Source organism: Prosopis cineraria, unplaced genomic scaffold (assembly GCF_029017545.1).
Source record: "Prosopis cineraria cultivar Desert tree isolate PC_DT_omini unplaced genomic scaffold, ASM2901754v1 PC12, whole genome shotgun sequence".
NCBI classification, from domain to species: Eukaryota; Viridiplantae; Streptophyta; class Magnoliopsida; order Fabales; family Fabaceae; genus Prosopis; species Prosopis cineraria.
Genome location: NW_026555343.1, coordinates 30,274,943 through 30,288,417, shown reverse-complemented (window position 1 = coordinate 30,288,417; position 13,475 = coordinate 30,274,943). Strand labels below are relative to the sequence as shown.

General features: G+C 29.6%; 1 protein-coding gene across 3 annotated transcripts; it reads left to right on the top strand.

Annotated features, from left to right (window-relative positions):
* Positions 1 to 6,754: 6,754 nt before the first annotated feature.
* Positions 6,755 to 12,905, top strand: LOC129289417 (MADS-box protein SOC1-like). Of its 3 annotated transcripts, none has more exons than XM_054926187.1 (8): positions 6,755 to 6,816; positions 6,939 to 7,152; positions 10,352 to 10,433; positions 11,153 to 11,214; positions 11,335 to 11,410; positions 11,521 to 11,562; positions 12,447 to 12,488; positions 12,577 to 12,905. In XM_054926187.1, the coding sequence occupies exons 2-8, from the start codon at positions 6,971 to 6,973 to the stop codon at positions 12,733 to 12,735; spliced, it is 645 nt and encodes a 214-aa protein (XP_054782162.1). In that variant the 5' UTR covers positions 6,755 to 6,816; positions 6,939 to 6,970; the 3' UTR covers positions 12,736 to 12,905. The 3 variants fall into 3 exon arrangements, with proteins under 3 accessions (XP_054782162.1, XP_054782161.1, XP_054782163.1); XM_054926186.1 differs by having other exon boundaries at positions 11,335 to 11,434; XM_054926188.1 differs by lacking the exon at positions 11,521 to 11,562.
* Positions 12,906 to 13,475: the final 570 nt, after the last annotated feature.

The window sequence follows — 13,475 nt, the reverse complement described above, 5'->3', positions numbered from 1 at the left end:
ACTAGAAATATGCATCGCTTTAACTATAAGAGTTACACCATTGTTTTGCAATGTGCTTCGATAATCCAACTCTTTGTTGTAGAATGTGTACCCATTGATTATATAGCTATTATAAGAGACAACTTGTATGTTTGGACCTCTAGCCATCTATTTTACTTTTTCAAAAACAGAATTATGATCAAAATTGTATTTGTCAAAAACATGCTTTTTTAACCAACCTATGAAATGCTTATTATGTTCTTTCTCATACCAAGTTTCAGTTCTTCCAAGATTATCCTTCCTAATGTTAGACTTGTGCTTGTCTACATACCTGTCAACCTCTTTAGAGTTGTGCAACACATAAAGGTGTGCTTGCTCCCAATGTTTTCTTGAGTGACTAATTTGACCCCCTTCATTCCTTTCTTATCTTTTCTTCCCATATGTCTATCTATTGGAATCCCAAAATATTTTCCATCTCTCAAATACTGTGGATAGAATTTAACAACCTCCTCACTACTGTACCTTTCAGCAATGCAACCTTTAGGTCTACTTCAGTTTTTCACATACCTTTTTAGTATCTTCATGTTACATTCTATCGAATACATCCATCTCAAATAAGCTAGGCCACATATTTCTACCTCCTTAACTAAGTGAATAGTAAGGTGAATCATTATGTCAAAAACTATAGGCAAAAAATACATTTCAAGTTCACATAATGTCCTTATAATTCAGCCTTGCAACCTTAGCAATTTTCCAGGATTGATCACTTTACTACAAATAGACTTGAAATAGAAACACAGTTTAGTTATCGCATTACACACCCTATTAGGTAAAATAGAACATATGGCTATTGGAAAAAAATTTCCATCAAGACATGGCAGTTATAAGATTTTAAACCTTTTAACTTCAAGTCTTTCATTGACACAAGATTTTTGATATTGGAAGAGTAACCCTCTGGAACTTTAATTGCACAAAGAAATTCACATAATGCTCTTTTTTCTTTTTTAGACAATGTGTGAGCTGCTGGACGAAGAAACATACAACTTTCATTCTCCTCTGGCGCCAAGTCTTCCCTTATACCTATAAAAACCATGTCTAGCCTTGCTTTTATGCCATCTTTGCTCTTTCCTAAAATTTGTAGTAATGTACCAATAATACTTTCACACACATTCTTGTCAATATGCATTATATCAAGAAAATGTCATACATCTAAGGTCATCTAATATAGCAAATCAAAGAAAATAGATCTTTTCTTCCACCCACTTATGCTAATGTGCCTCGCAAGAGATTTTCTAAATTCAATATCCAAATCCTTAACCTTTTCAAATAGCTGATCACCAGATAAAAATGGAGGTGGCCTACCTTCTTTTAGATTACCATCAAAAGACTTTCTTAATCTTCAATAATAATGTTGCTGAGGCAACCATCTATGATGTCATATGTAGACATTCTTCATACCATGTTCTAATCTCATCGATTGTGTGCTATCTTCATAAATAGGGCATCCAAGTTTCCCTTTGATACTATACCCAGACAAATTACCGTATGCCGGAAAGTCATTGATTGTGCCAAACAACATGACTTTCAAATTAAATATTTTCTTCCTGTACACATCATACACTTTGACACCTATCTCACACAATAGCTTCAAATCTTCAATTAGAGGAGCCAAGTATATATCTATATCATTTTCTAGTTGTTTTGGCCCAGAAATTAAGATGGACATCATCAAATACTTGCGCTTCATACATAACTAGGGAGGTAGATTATAAATGATTAACATCACTGGCCATGTACTATGGGTATTGCTTTGCATACCATGTGGATTCATTCCATCAATAGCTAATACAAGGTGTAGGTTTCTAGAATCTTTTGAAAAGTCTAGGTACTCTCAATCAACCTTTTCCCATTGCATAGAGTCAGCAGGATGCCTTAGCATACCATCTCTAATCCTCTCATTTGCATGTCATGTCAAATTTTTTGAATCTACTACACTGCTATACAAGTATTGAAACCTAGGCACTATGGGAAAGTACCATACCACCTTCTCCGAACTCTTTCTATTATTCTTATAACGCGATGCATTACATTTAGGACACTCCTATTCTTGAACAATGCGCAATCATTAGGGCTAGTATGTATCTTCTCATAACTCATGCCCACATATCGCAACACTTATTTTACATTATACATTCGGGTTGGAAGCTTATTACCTTTTAGTAGCATTTTATTTAGTAGCATTTTATGAATAAGTGAAAGAAATTCTATAAAGATTGTATCAGTCAACCTGCCTCTTTCTTTCAAATTAAACAATCTCAGCACAGCGGTTAATTTTAAGAATTCTGTGCAATCGGTGTATAAAGGTGTCCCCGCATCAATTCTCAACCTCTCAAGCATTTTTGGACAATTTTGGAGTTCTTCTTCAAAAACATTTGTCATCTCTTCAACATGATTATCCTTGTCTATATTTGTTTTGAAATCATGTGACACATACGCATTGCTATACCCACAACTTCTATCGGTCATATCTCTCAACTCGCCATGCTTATGCCAACATGTATAAGTATAATCAATTCTAAAGCACACTAAATGATCTACCAACTTGCTCACATTAACCCGCTTCAAGAGGCCACATTTTACATAATGGCACATAATGCTATTATGATCTGCCTTATACTTTAATGCAAATCTAATGAACTCCTTCACCCCATCTACATATTCTTTTGTGACTCTATTCGCAGACATCCATTTCTTATCCATGATCTCTCTTAATCTAACAAGAACAGTTGAGGGAAATGATATTAGTGACTCAATCATATTAGAAGAGTTAGTTTAATAAATATATTAATTACTAACTCAATCAATCATGAGCCATATGCTTGCGCGCGCGTGCACACACACACACATATCATCCCTCTTTAAGTTAATTAAATTTAAGATAATACTTACAATTATATTAAACTGATTGTAAGTATTATTTCTTATGTGAAAACTCACCAACAAGTGAATTCTTTTATTTATAAATTATAAATAATTTATGACATTTATTTTCATAATTTCTTTAGGCATTGTATTTGAATATATATATATATATATATATAATCCAAACAACATTACGGCCCCTGTGTTTAAGATTAAAAAAAATTTAAGAACTTTAAAGAGTTTATAAAAAGTGATTTATTTTGTAAATATTTTAGAAAAATTATAAATTATTTTATGTTGGTTACAATCAGAAAAAAATTATTTTTACTTATAATAATAAGTAATATATATATATATATATATTTCAATATTAACATTAATAAATAGACTACATGTTATAAAAGTTATATATCATTAATTTATAAAAGATGATTTCATTGAAAATTTCCATCTCTATTAAAAAATAAAAAAAATTCTTGTATGAAAAAAATTGCATTTCAATTTAAAAAACACTTAAACAAAAGGGCCTTAAAATGCCAAACTAATAATTTCAAATGAAATTTTTGCAGCATAACGGCATAAAAATAAAATTTTCTTAAGCATTTTGCATTTTGTCCTCATTTCAATCACATTATCATCATCATCAAAAAAACAATATCATATACTATTTAAAGCTAAAAATTACATGTAAGTAACAATTTTGAGTAAGCTAAAATTACTCATATACAATTTCAATCACCATGAAACTTTATATGCTACTTAATTATCAATCAAAGAATCAAATGATAAAAAATTTTCATTCAAACTAATTAAATGTTGTTCAAACAAAAAATACATAAAAATTTTAGACAATAAATTTAGATAAAAAATAAAAACTACATATAACTCTTATCTAATCATATATTATCAATCTAACATGCATTATCAAATAATTCATAACTTAAATTTCACATGGGTTTTTGCCAAAGATTATTTTTTCAATGAAACATTTCATCGAACACCTTGTGTGCGACAATAATAACACAAAATCAATATAATGAAAGCTAACAAAATAAAGCCTAATCAAAAATCAAATATGCCCAATGTATTCTAGACAACAATCAAATACAAAAACTAAATTAAGTCATTTTAGAGAGCAATCAAAAGATTTAGAAGAAATGAGAAGAAGAGAGGCATAACACTTACGGAATGACGCACTTGAGGACAGACAAGAGGGCGTAGGAGAGGAGGAGAGCACTGCAAACCAACACTGAAGGTCGTCATTGGTGAAGAAATGGTAGAGGAAGAGAAGAAAGGCATGGGTAAAGGAGAGAAAATGTACCAAACAAATCTTATTTTTAGGGGGAGATATGTGTCGAACTAACTGATTCTATGAGGGCACCAAATTGAAATCTATTTATAAGAATAGGGGTGGTGTGCCGAAGTGACCTGATCTTTTAAGGAGGGGGATGCTTGAAGAGGTGCTGTGCTGCCGCGAAGAGAAGCTCTGAGTTTGTGAGGAGTACTAGTGCTAAAAATGAAGAGCTATCTGGGCACCAAAAATGATGATGAAGAGCTAAAATGATGAAGAGCTGTAAAGGGTAAGGGTTAAAGGATCATATTAGATGGTTGAATTTTCAACTTTCTAATATAATCACACTTATTGGACAGTTAATTGAAGTAACCATCCAATAATTTTTTTTAAATTTTTTTACGTGTTAAAGTTGAGCATATTGGACAATTTAATTTTCAACTGTCCAATATAATCTTATCTTATTGGACGGTTATTTAAATTAACTGTCCAATTTGTTTTTTTAATTTACTTTAAAATGTTGACAGATTTGAACATATATTGGACGGTTCGTATAATAACCGTCCAATATATTTAATATATTATATGCTTATTTTATGAACCGTCCAATATAATCACTTATTGGACGGTTGTAGATATAACTGTCTAATACGACCCGTCATTTATCTTACTTTCTATAGTAGTGCTTGCTAATCTTACCATCACCATTTATTTTCAACTCATAATCTAGAAGAATACAATACAAAGAAGATCTTTCCTTGCATTTACATTGTCCTTTGTCTTACCATTGACATCCATGACAGTGTTGAATATGCTATCAAACATATATTTTTTTTTATGTGTATCACATCAAGATTATGTCTTATAAGATTATGTACCAATATGACAACTCCTAAAATATACTCAATTTGATCCAATTGTGTTCATCCCCAAAACTTGAAAGCAAGTTAGTCCCACTTTTTTCTATATTAGAGGGAAAATAACACACTTTTTCATAAACTTCTTCACTTGATAACCTTCTTAGAAGAGATGATTTCTCAACTTTACCTTTTTTTAAGGACTTCTTATCCTTTCAAAAAGGATGTTCACTTGGTAAAAATTGATTATGACAACAAAAAAAAAAGGATAGCTTCCTCCTTTCTTTCAAGTAAAGCGCTTTACTTTGATCTGTACATATGGGGCAAGATAAAACACCATGTGTGCTCCATCTAGATAACATTTCATAAACAGGAAAGTCATTTATAGACGATACAACAATAGCTCATAATTGGAAGTTTTGTTGCCTAAAAGAATTATATGTTTCTACACCAACCTTCCACAATGTATTCAACTCTTCTATTAGAGGTTGTATGTGTAAGTCTATATTTTGCTTAGGGCTCTTTGGACTAAGAATGACAAGAGTTAAGAATATGTAAGGGGTGCTCATGCACATTCTTAGTGGAAGGTTATATGGTGTGACAATTATTGGCCAACAAGAATAATTATGTGACATTTGTCCATAAGGACTAAAATCATCAAATGCAATAGGTTCATGATATGTGATCACCCATCAAGAAAATTGAAATAGTGTTTTTATTAAAAAAATGAGCAAATTTTCACAATATCCATATATGTTTTCATAAAGAATGAGCAAATTTTCAGGAATCTTCTTTCATGATATGTGATCACCTATCAAGAAAATACAATTTTTCTTCCATTTATTCATATAACCATTTTGGATATTTTGAAAATCTTGCACTTTATGTCATGCGTGTTTTAGGACCATATGCAAATATTTTCAACTATATGCAACTTTTTTTTTCATGATATGTAACCAACCGTTAAGGAAATATAATTTTTCTTCCATTTATTCGAATATGCAAAAGTAACATTTGAATTATCACTTTTTTGCATTTATTTGAATATTACATATGCGATTCTTCTTTCTTCATATGCAACCACCCTTGCAATTTTTTTTAATTTATTCAAATATGCAAAAGTGATATTTAAATATATGAAAGAAACATTACATCTACTTCAAATGTGCTTTAAGGCTTACTAAATTGCCACCCAAGGACATTGTTTGATATATTAATACTAAAGGACCTTGTATTAAGTATTGGCATGAAATTATTAACAGCAAAGGACCTTGTAACATATTGATAGCGAAGGACCCTACTTTCCTTTTGCTTATTCTTCTTCTTTTTTTTACAGCAAGGGCATTTATATCATTTAACCTTTAGCAATTAATATCAACAAAAGACCCAATTTTAGAATCTTACCCAAGACCTTCTTAGCAAATAAATTTGTGGTGAGGTTTTTTTGGACAATTTTTTTTAAGTTTTATTCCAAGCTAGTCACATATATAAATTCATTTTAGGGGTTATATATAATAAATACAGCAACTACCCCTCTCTCCACCGCAACCTAGGCTTCCTCTTTCTCTTTCTGAAACTCCCCAGTTCGCTCATAGTTCTAAGAAGGTATTCTACAGTACTCTCTCTTTTTGGATTTCAAAGTTCACTTTCATTTTCTTTTTCTCCTGACTCTCTGTTTCTTTTTCTTTTTTTTTTCAGTCCATTTCTGCTCATACTCATAGCATCAAGTTATCTGGTTTTTTCCCCCCAATTTGGTGAACTTCCCATGTATTCCCATAATTAATTTCAACCTATCTCTCCAGAAAGTAGAAACTACCCATACCTTTTCAGTTCATATATATATATATATATAGTACTCTATAATTTCTCTGAGGTATTTGCTGATTTAGATTTTTACAGAGAGGATTGAAGAATATTAAAGATGGTGAGAGGGAAGATGGAGATGAAGCGTATAGAGAACGCGACGAACAGGCAGGTGACATTCTCAAAGAGGCGAAATGGACTGTTAAAGAAGGCCTTTGAGCTCTCAGTTCTGTGTGATGCTGAGGTTGGTCTCATCATCTTCTCCCCCAGAGGCAAGCTGTACGAATTTTCAAGCTCCAGGCACGTATATGTGTTTGTTGTATATTCTTCAGTCACACACACAAAGTTACGGTTTGTGTGATTGCTTGATGATCTGTATTATCTTATTTTACTAGTTAATTTATATCTTCTCAGTTTTTAAATATAAGAAAAACTATTATTTATTGATTTGTTTCTTATAAACAAAATTACATATTTTAACAAATATTTATTATAATTTTTTTTAAATCACTCTTCATAGAACTTCATCATTTTCATTTACTAGACAAATAATTTTTACTAAACAAGGTACTTGGATTTAGCTCGCGATCATATAATGAAATTTTCCTTTTAAGGATCGAGTAGGTAAACTCAACTACTGAAGGGTGGTGGATTCTGTGTCTTAACAAGTCTTTATCACTGAAGTGGGAATTTGAATTCTACTTTTGTCAGATTATAAATTGCTACGGTTTTATCAATCTAACTGAGTTATTTTATCCGCAAAATACCAATTCAGACACCATTATTAAAAGTATCATATCTCCTCCACTTTTTTGGGGCACTGCAATTCATAAAGATCATTTACTCTTTTATCTTTACTATAAGGTAAGTTTGATCATTTTTGTGCTTATTAAGTTCATCATAAAAAAATGTGCTTATTAAATAACGTATCATTTAAATTATTAAAAATGGTGTACTTTTTTAATTTTATATTTTTTATAATTAATAACTATAATAAATTATTGTCTTAAGAATTCAAACCATAATAAATAGACAAGTAATAAAACTAAAAATAATTATTCTAATTTTATTTTATATTAATAACAAATAAAAAATAAAATTTCTTTTATATCAAGGATAAGGACGAGCATTATAAGATAAGTCAGGACCTATTTTATGTTTTGTTGTGACTTTGTGTTTGTAAAGACTTTTTTTGAGATTTAAAAAAATATAAGTTCTTTCTTTCTTTCTTCTTCTTCTTCTTCAGGACCTATTTTATGTTTTGTTGTGACTTTGTGTTTGTAATGACTTTTTTTGAGATTTAAAAAAATATAAGTTCTTTCTTCTTCTTCTTCTTCTTCTTTTTGTTTTTTTTTTTTTTTTTTTTTTTTTTGAGTAAAGAAAGAACGCCTTGCGCGTGGGGAAGCAAATTCTAGTTATAAGTAGGTTCACTTCCCCATGACGGGAGGAACTGAGATATTGAGTGACGTGTGGTGTCTTTTAAAAAGTGTGTTACCTCTGTCTTATAATACTTTTAAATAAAATTTTACATTTTAATAAAATTTATTAAATATATTTTATTATTTTATTTTTTAAAATATAAATATAAATTTTTAAAAATATCTTTTATTTAATACTACATTAATAAAAGAATATTAAAAAAATAAAATATATAAAAAGTAATATTAAAAACGTATAATTAATAAAAATTTATTTTATATAAAATGTCTTATATTTTAGGACATTAAATCTTCTCTAAAAGTATCTTATAATTTAGGATGGAGAGAATATAAATATTTTTATATATTTTTAAGTATCATTTCATTAATTAATTAAATGTATCTTTTCATTAATTTTTCAGAGAAGGTAAAAAATGTTTTTTTATTTATATTATTACTATAATCTAATTTTAATTTTTGCTTTATTCAGTTCCATGAAATAAAAAACTTGGAAAGCCATTGCATTGCATGGCAGGATAAGGTGCCAATTTCTTCTCTGTTTAGCATTTTGTTTCTGTCTGGTCAATATATGTTAACTATGTCCACTAATGGTTTCTTGTATACTAATACAATTATAATTATAAATATAATAATTAGTTGAATTTATTGTGACAAAAAAAAAGCTTAAAATTGACTTCACTAATTTATATAAAAATGAACCTGACAGTACATATATAGTAATATGGCAATCCATTGTCATTTTTTGCATACCATTATAAGTGACCTTTCATACTCATATGTTCATTACTCCTCTAATCCTATTTATAAGGTAGAGAAAAAATATTTGTTTTGATACTATTTACAGGGCACCTTAATAATTATTTTGTTTATCTTTAATCTTTTACCCCTATTCAATGTTAAAAAAATCACTAAATGTTAGAGTATTTTATATTTTTAAAATAGGTATATTTAATAAGGGTAAAGTTAAAAACTTGTTAAATTTTAAGATAGAGTTAATAAAGTTTAAATTTTTTTTGATTTTGGTGAAAATGTTGAAAGTGACTTATAAATAAAAAGAAAGAATATATTAATTTGAGCTTAATGTTTTAGTTAGATATCTATCTCATTTGTATCAAAGATTTTGTCTCCTGTGTATAATGACAATTCTCCTGTAGGCTATCTAAAGTTTAAGGGAAAATATAATTTTTGATCATTATAGTTTTATTAGGTTTTGTTTTTAGGCTCTATAGTTTTTTTTTAGTATTTTCAGTTTCTATAATTTCAAAAAGATTGAGTGAATTTTGTTTTTCAAATTAAATCCCTATAATTTTCATTTTTTGAATGGTTTTAGTCTTTATAGAGAGTAAAAATACTGAAAAAAATTACAAAAACTAAAAGCAAAATCTAATAAAACTATAGAGACTAAATATTATATTTTTTCATAGCTTAATTTCAATTTCAGATCACATCTAGTAGAGATTATTTATGTTAGAGCCAAAAAGTGGTATCTTATTACAGAATTGTTATCTCTTCTATAACTTTTTCGTCCATCGAATCAAATGATCATATGCATAAACCTTAATCAATATTGAATAAATAATGAAACTGATGACCAACCTAGGAGGATTATCTCAAAATTTATTGTCCATTTCAAAATTTCATTTACGTTTGGATGGAGGGAAAATAGAGAAAAAATTGAGAATACTGGCTAATGAAACTTCTGAAAATAGTATTCACCCTGGTCCAAAATATAAAGAATTTTCTATAGAATCTTTATTGGCATGAAAATATATATTGTTTTTTTTTTCACTCTATAGTTTGGGTTCCAATTCATGATGAGTGAGAAAATGGGTCATAAATTTACAAACACAAGAATTTAGGTTAATAAATAAATGAGATAAAATGGAAAAAATTTACAAATTAAATACCAAGTTCCTTATATTTTGAAGAGAAGGGAGTAAATTTTTTTTTTTTACTATAATTCTCATTCCCTAAGAAACTACCATTTATTCAAAGATTAAATTAACTAGGCCGTATCTGATATCTTTTACTGCAAATACTTAATTGCTTCGATTCTACAGCTTGCAAGAGACAATTGAACGGTATCGTAGTTATACGAGAGATGCTCAGACAGCCACCAGATACATGGAACAAAACATGCAGGTTTTTAATTTTTTCCTCTTCTTTATCTTTTTCATTATGCGCATGCATTCTACTGAATGTTACGTACTTATCAAAGAAACAAGGCACAAAGAAATAACACACGATCTATCCAACACTAAGCTGTTCATGAGTTTTACATTAGAGAGCCTCACAAGTAAGATAAGGTTTATATGGATGAGGGGCTTTCTTTTGGTATGTGCTCTTTTGATCTTTCAAAATTGTGATCATGGCATTGATGCTTTCATTGTGAAGTCAGTGTTAGTGTCATGGATAGAGGAGGTGGCATTGTCACAGTTCCCAAAGAGCTTTACAAGTAGAATAGAGTTAATATCTTGAAAACATCTTAAAATGATGAATTCAGCAAATAAAGAAGGATCAATGATTGATACATACATCTCTTCAGAACTTAAGCTTAAGATTTCATGTCCTAAGCGAGGCCAAACATGTAGATAAATAACGCATTAAAAAATCAGCACATTTGTTGATGAAAAAGGTTTTTTTAAAAATTTTGAATAATTATGAAGGACGGAGAGGACTTTAAAAGATTAAGTGAAAATGAGATTTCACCTGAATTAATGCTCATTGTTTTTTTAAAAATCTATGATTTGCTTTGAACGTTTCGACAGCATTTCATCCTCATTTTCTTTGTGTATAAATTAGTTTTTGTTGTATTAATTTGTTGCTGATGTTTGAATGGTATCGTGTGTTGTCAATGGCAGCTTTTAAAGGAAGAAACAGAAAGTATGATGGAGAAGGTTCAACTTCTTGAAGTTTCAAAACGGTTCTGTGCCAACACTTGAACTTCAATTATTTGAAAAAAAATTCTTTAAAATTGATGTGAAAATGGATTGATCATCACAAAAATAAAGTTTTGCTCTTGTAAAAAATTTCAATTACTCAGGAAATTCTCGGGAGAAGAGCTAGGCTCATGCTCGCTTCAAGAACTAGAAGAGATACAAGTGCAGTTGCAAAAGAGTGTAAGCAACGTTCGAGAAACAAAGGTTATCATTGACTTGATAAGTATACAGAGTTTTACTATGAAAATATTGTTAATTTTATACCTAAATCTCAACTTTTGTTTGTCCAGGTTCGGACTTTTTTAGAACAAATGGAGCGACTAAGAGAAAATGTATGCTGTTCACATTAATTGAGATGGTGGTTTAATACTTGAATATGATTTTGCATTTAATGTTGGGAAAATATTAGCTGAGGACCACTGAAGAAATTTTATATTAGTCAAGGACCTTAAGGTTCTGATATTACATTGCACCCCATGGTACTTATGTGAAAATAAGTTTTTATGGAAAAAGATCTAATTACCTCTAAAGTTCTAAATAAAAACCTTTTAGGTTTTGACAACAATTTATTCATAATTAACAATCCATTTAAAAATGAATAAATTATAAAAGCTGATAGAACATATTGAATTGAGCAGGTGTTAATTCTGTATAAATAAATATTTATTCAGGTTTTGATAACAATTTATTTTTTATTAACAACAAATTTTTGGTCTTTTCATTAACCGAGGTAATTATGTATTTTCTCATAAAACTTTATTTTTAGATAAGTATCATGGGGTTGTAATGCAATATCATAATCTTAAGTTTCTCAATTGATATAAAATTTCTTCAAGGGTCCTCAGATGATATTTTCCCTTTAATTTTCTTGTCCTTGTTGTGATATCTGTAAGAAATTTAAAAAAAAAAAAAGAAGAAGAAATTTTTGTTAACTTTCTAAATCAGTTCTACTTCAATGGAAATCTACTCTACATTCACAAAAATAATGTAGTTCTACTTCTACATCTAATCATTGTGTTTTTTTTTTTTTTTTTAATATCTACCCATCAAGCTACCTCATTAGCCCATTAGGTGGCAACTTCATAGGTGTCTCTGGATCTAAAATCAGTTGGTTTCAAATTGATAGATGTTCTTACATAGATATGTATATATATGAATTTGACTCCATGGAAAGATTTAATGCCACAAAATGCTGATTCGTATTGTTGCAATACAGGAACGAACTCTTACAGCAGAAAACGCAAGGCTCTGTGAAAAGGTATATACACTGTGCTTTTTGTCAAACCTATAAAATAATGCTCGTAATATTATTTCATCAGTTTGTAAGTGAATATTTTACTGTGCAGTATGGTATCGAGCTGTATCATCAGACAACAACAGAGAATAAAAGCGAAAATCCAACCTTCTCAGAAAATATTCCAACTTTAGATGTGGAAACTAACTTGTTCATTGGACTCCCAGAATCAAGAACAACATGCATTCCTCATAACACTGCTGAGGTCTAATTGATGCAATCATGTGCTATCTTCAGCAATGTGTGTGTGTGTGTTAAGATGCTTACTGTGAAGACTCCTAATGGTGATTCTGAAAGAAGATACTACTATTTGTGGTTTATATATGGAAATATATTTTCTCATAGATATGGGCTACGTGTCTATATAAGAAAGAGGAGACGAATGATCCTAATCGAGGTTGGCTAATTAAATTGCAAGGTTGAAAATGGCCACAAGCAGACTACAATAGTTAATATATTTTAATTTTTTTGTTTGGGTAGCAGAGTTTGCTATTTCTATGCTCAATATTATAAGTTACCCTATAATGGATATGATAAATAGGAACAGCTGCCACATTAAAACTAGATGTGTGTAATGTAAATATCTTTGCCATGTGAATAAAGTCAGAATAAAGAAGATATAGAAGGACAAGAAAGAATGAGAGCGCAAGATGGGAGTGAATGATCTTTATCTCATTAATGACAGAGCATAGAATATACATATATATATATATACACACACACAGAGCCTCATGGTCAAGACTTGACCTTAATTAAGTGTACTGACAAGCAGTTACATAAATACAAGCTACTTTACTACTCTATTATTCCCCTTCGATTTGCATTGTTTCAAAAATTGGATGAACGATCGGACTGTTGATTAGAGCCCTTTTTTATAATAAAAAGATCAAATTTTGTTGGAAAATAAAATCACATAAAAAGCTCAGCTTCCTAGATAACCAGAACAACTTG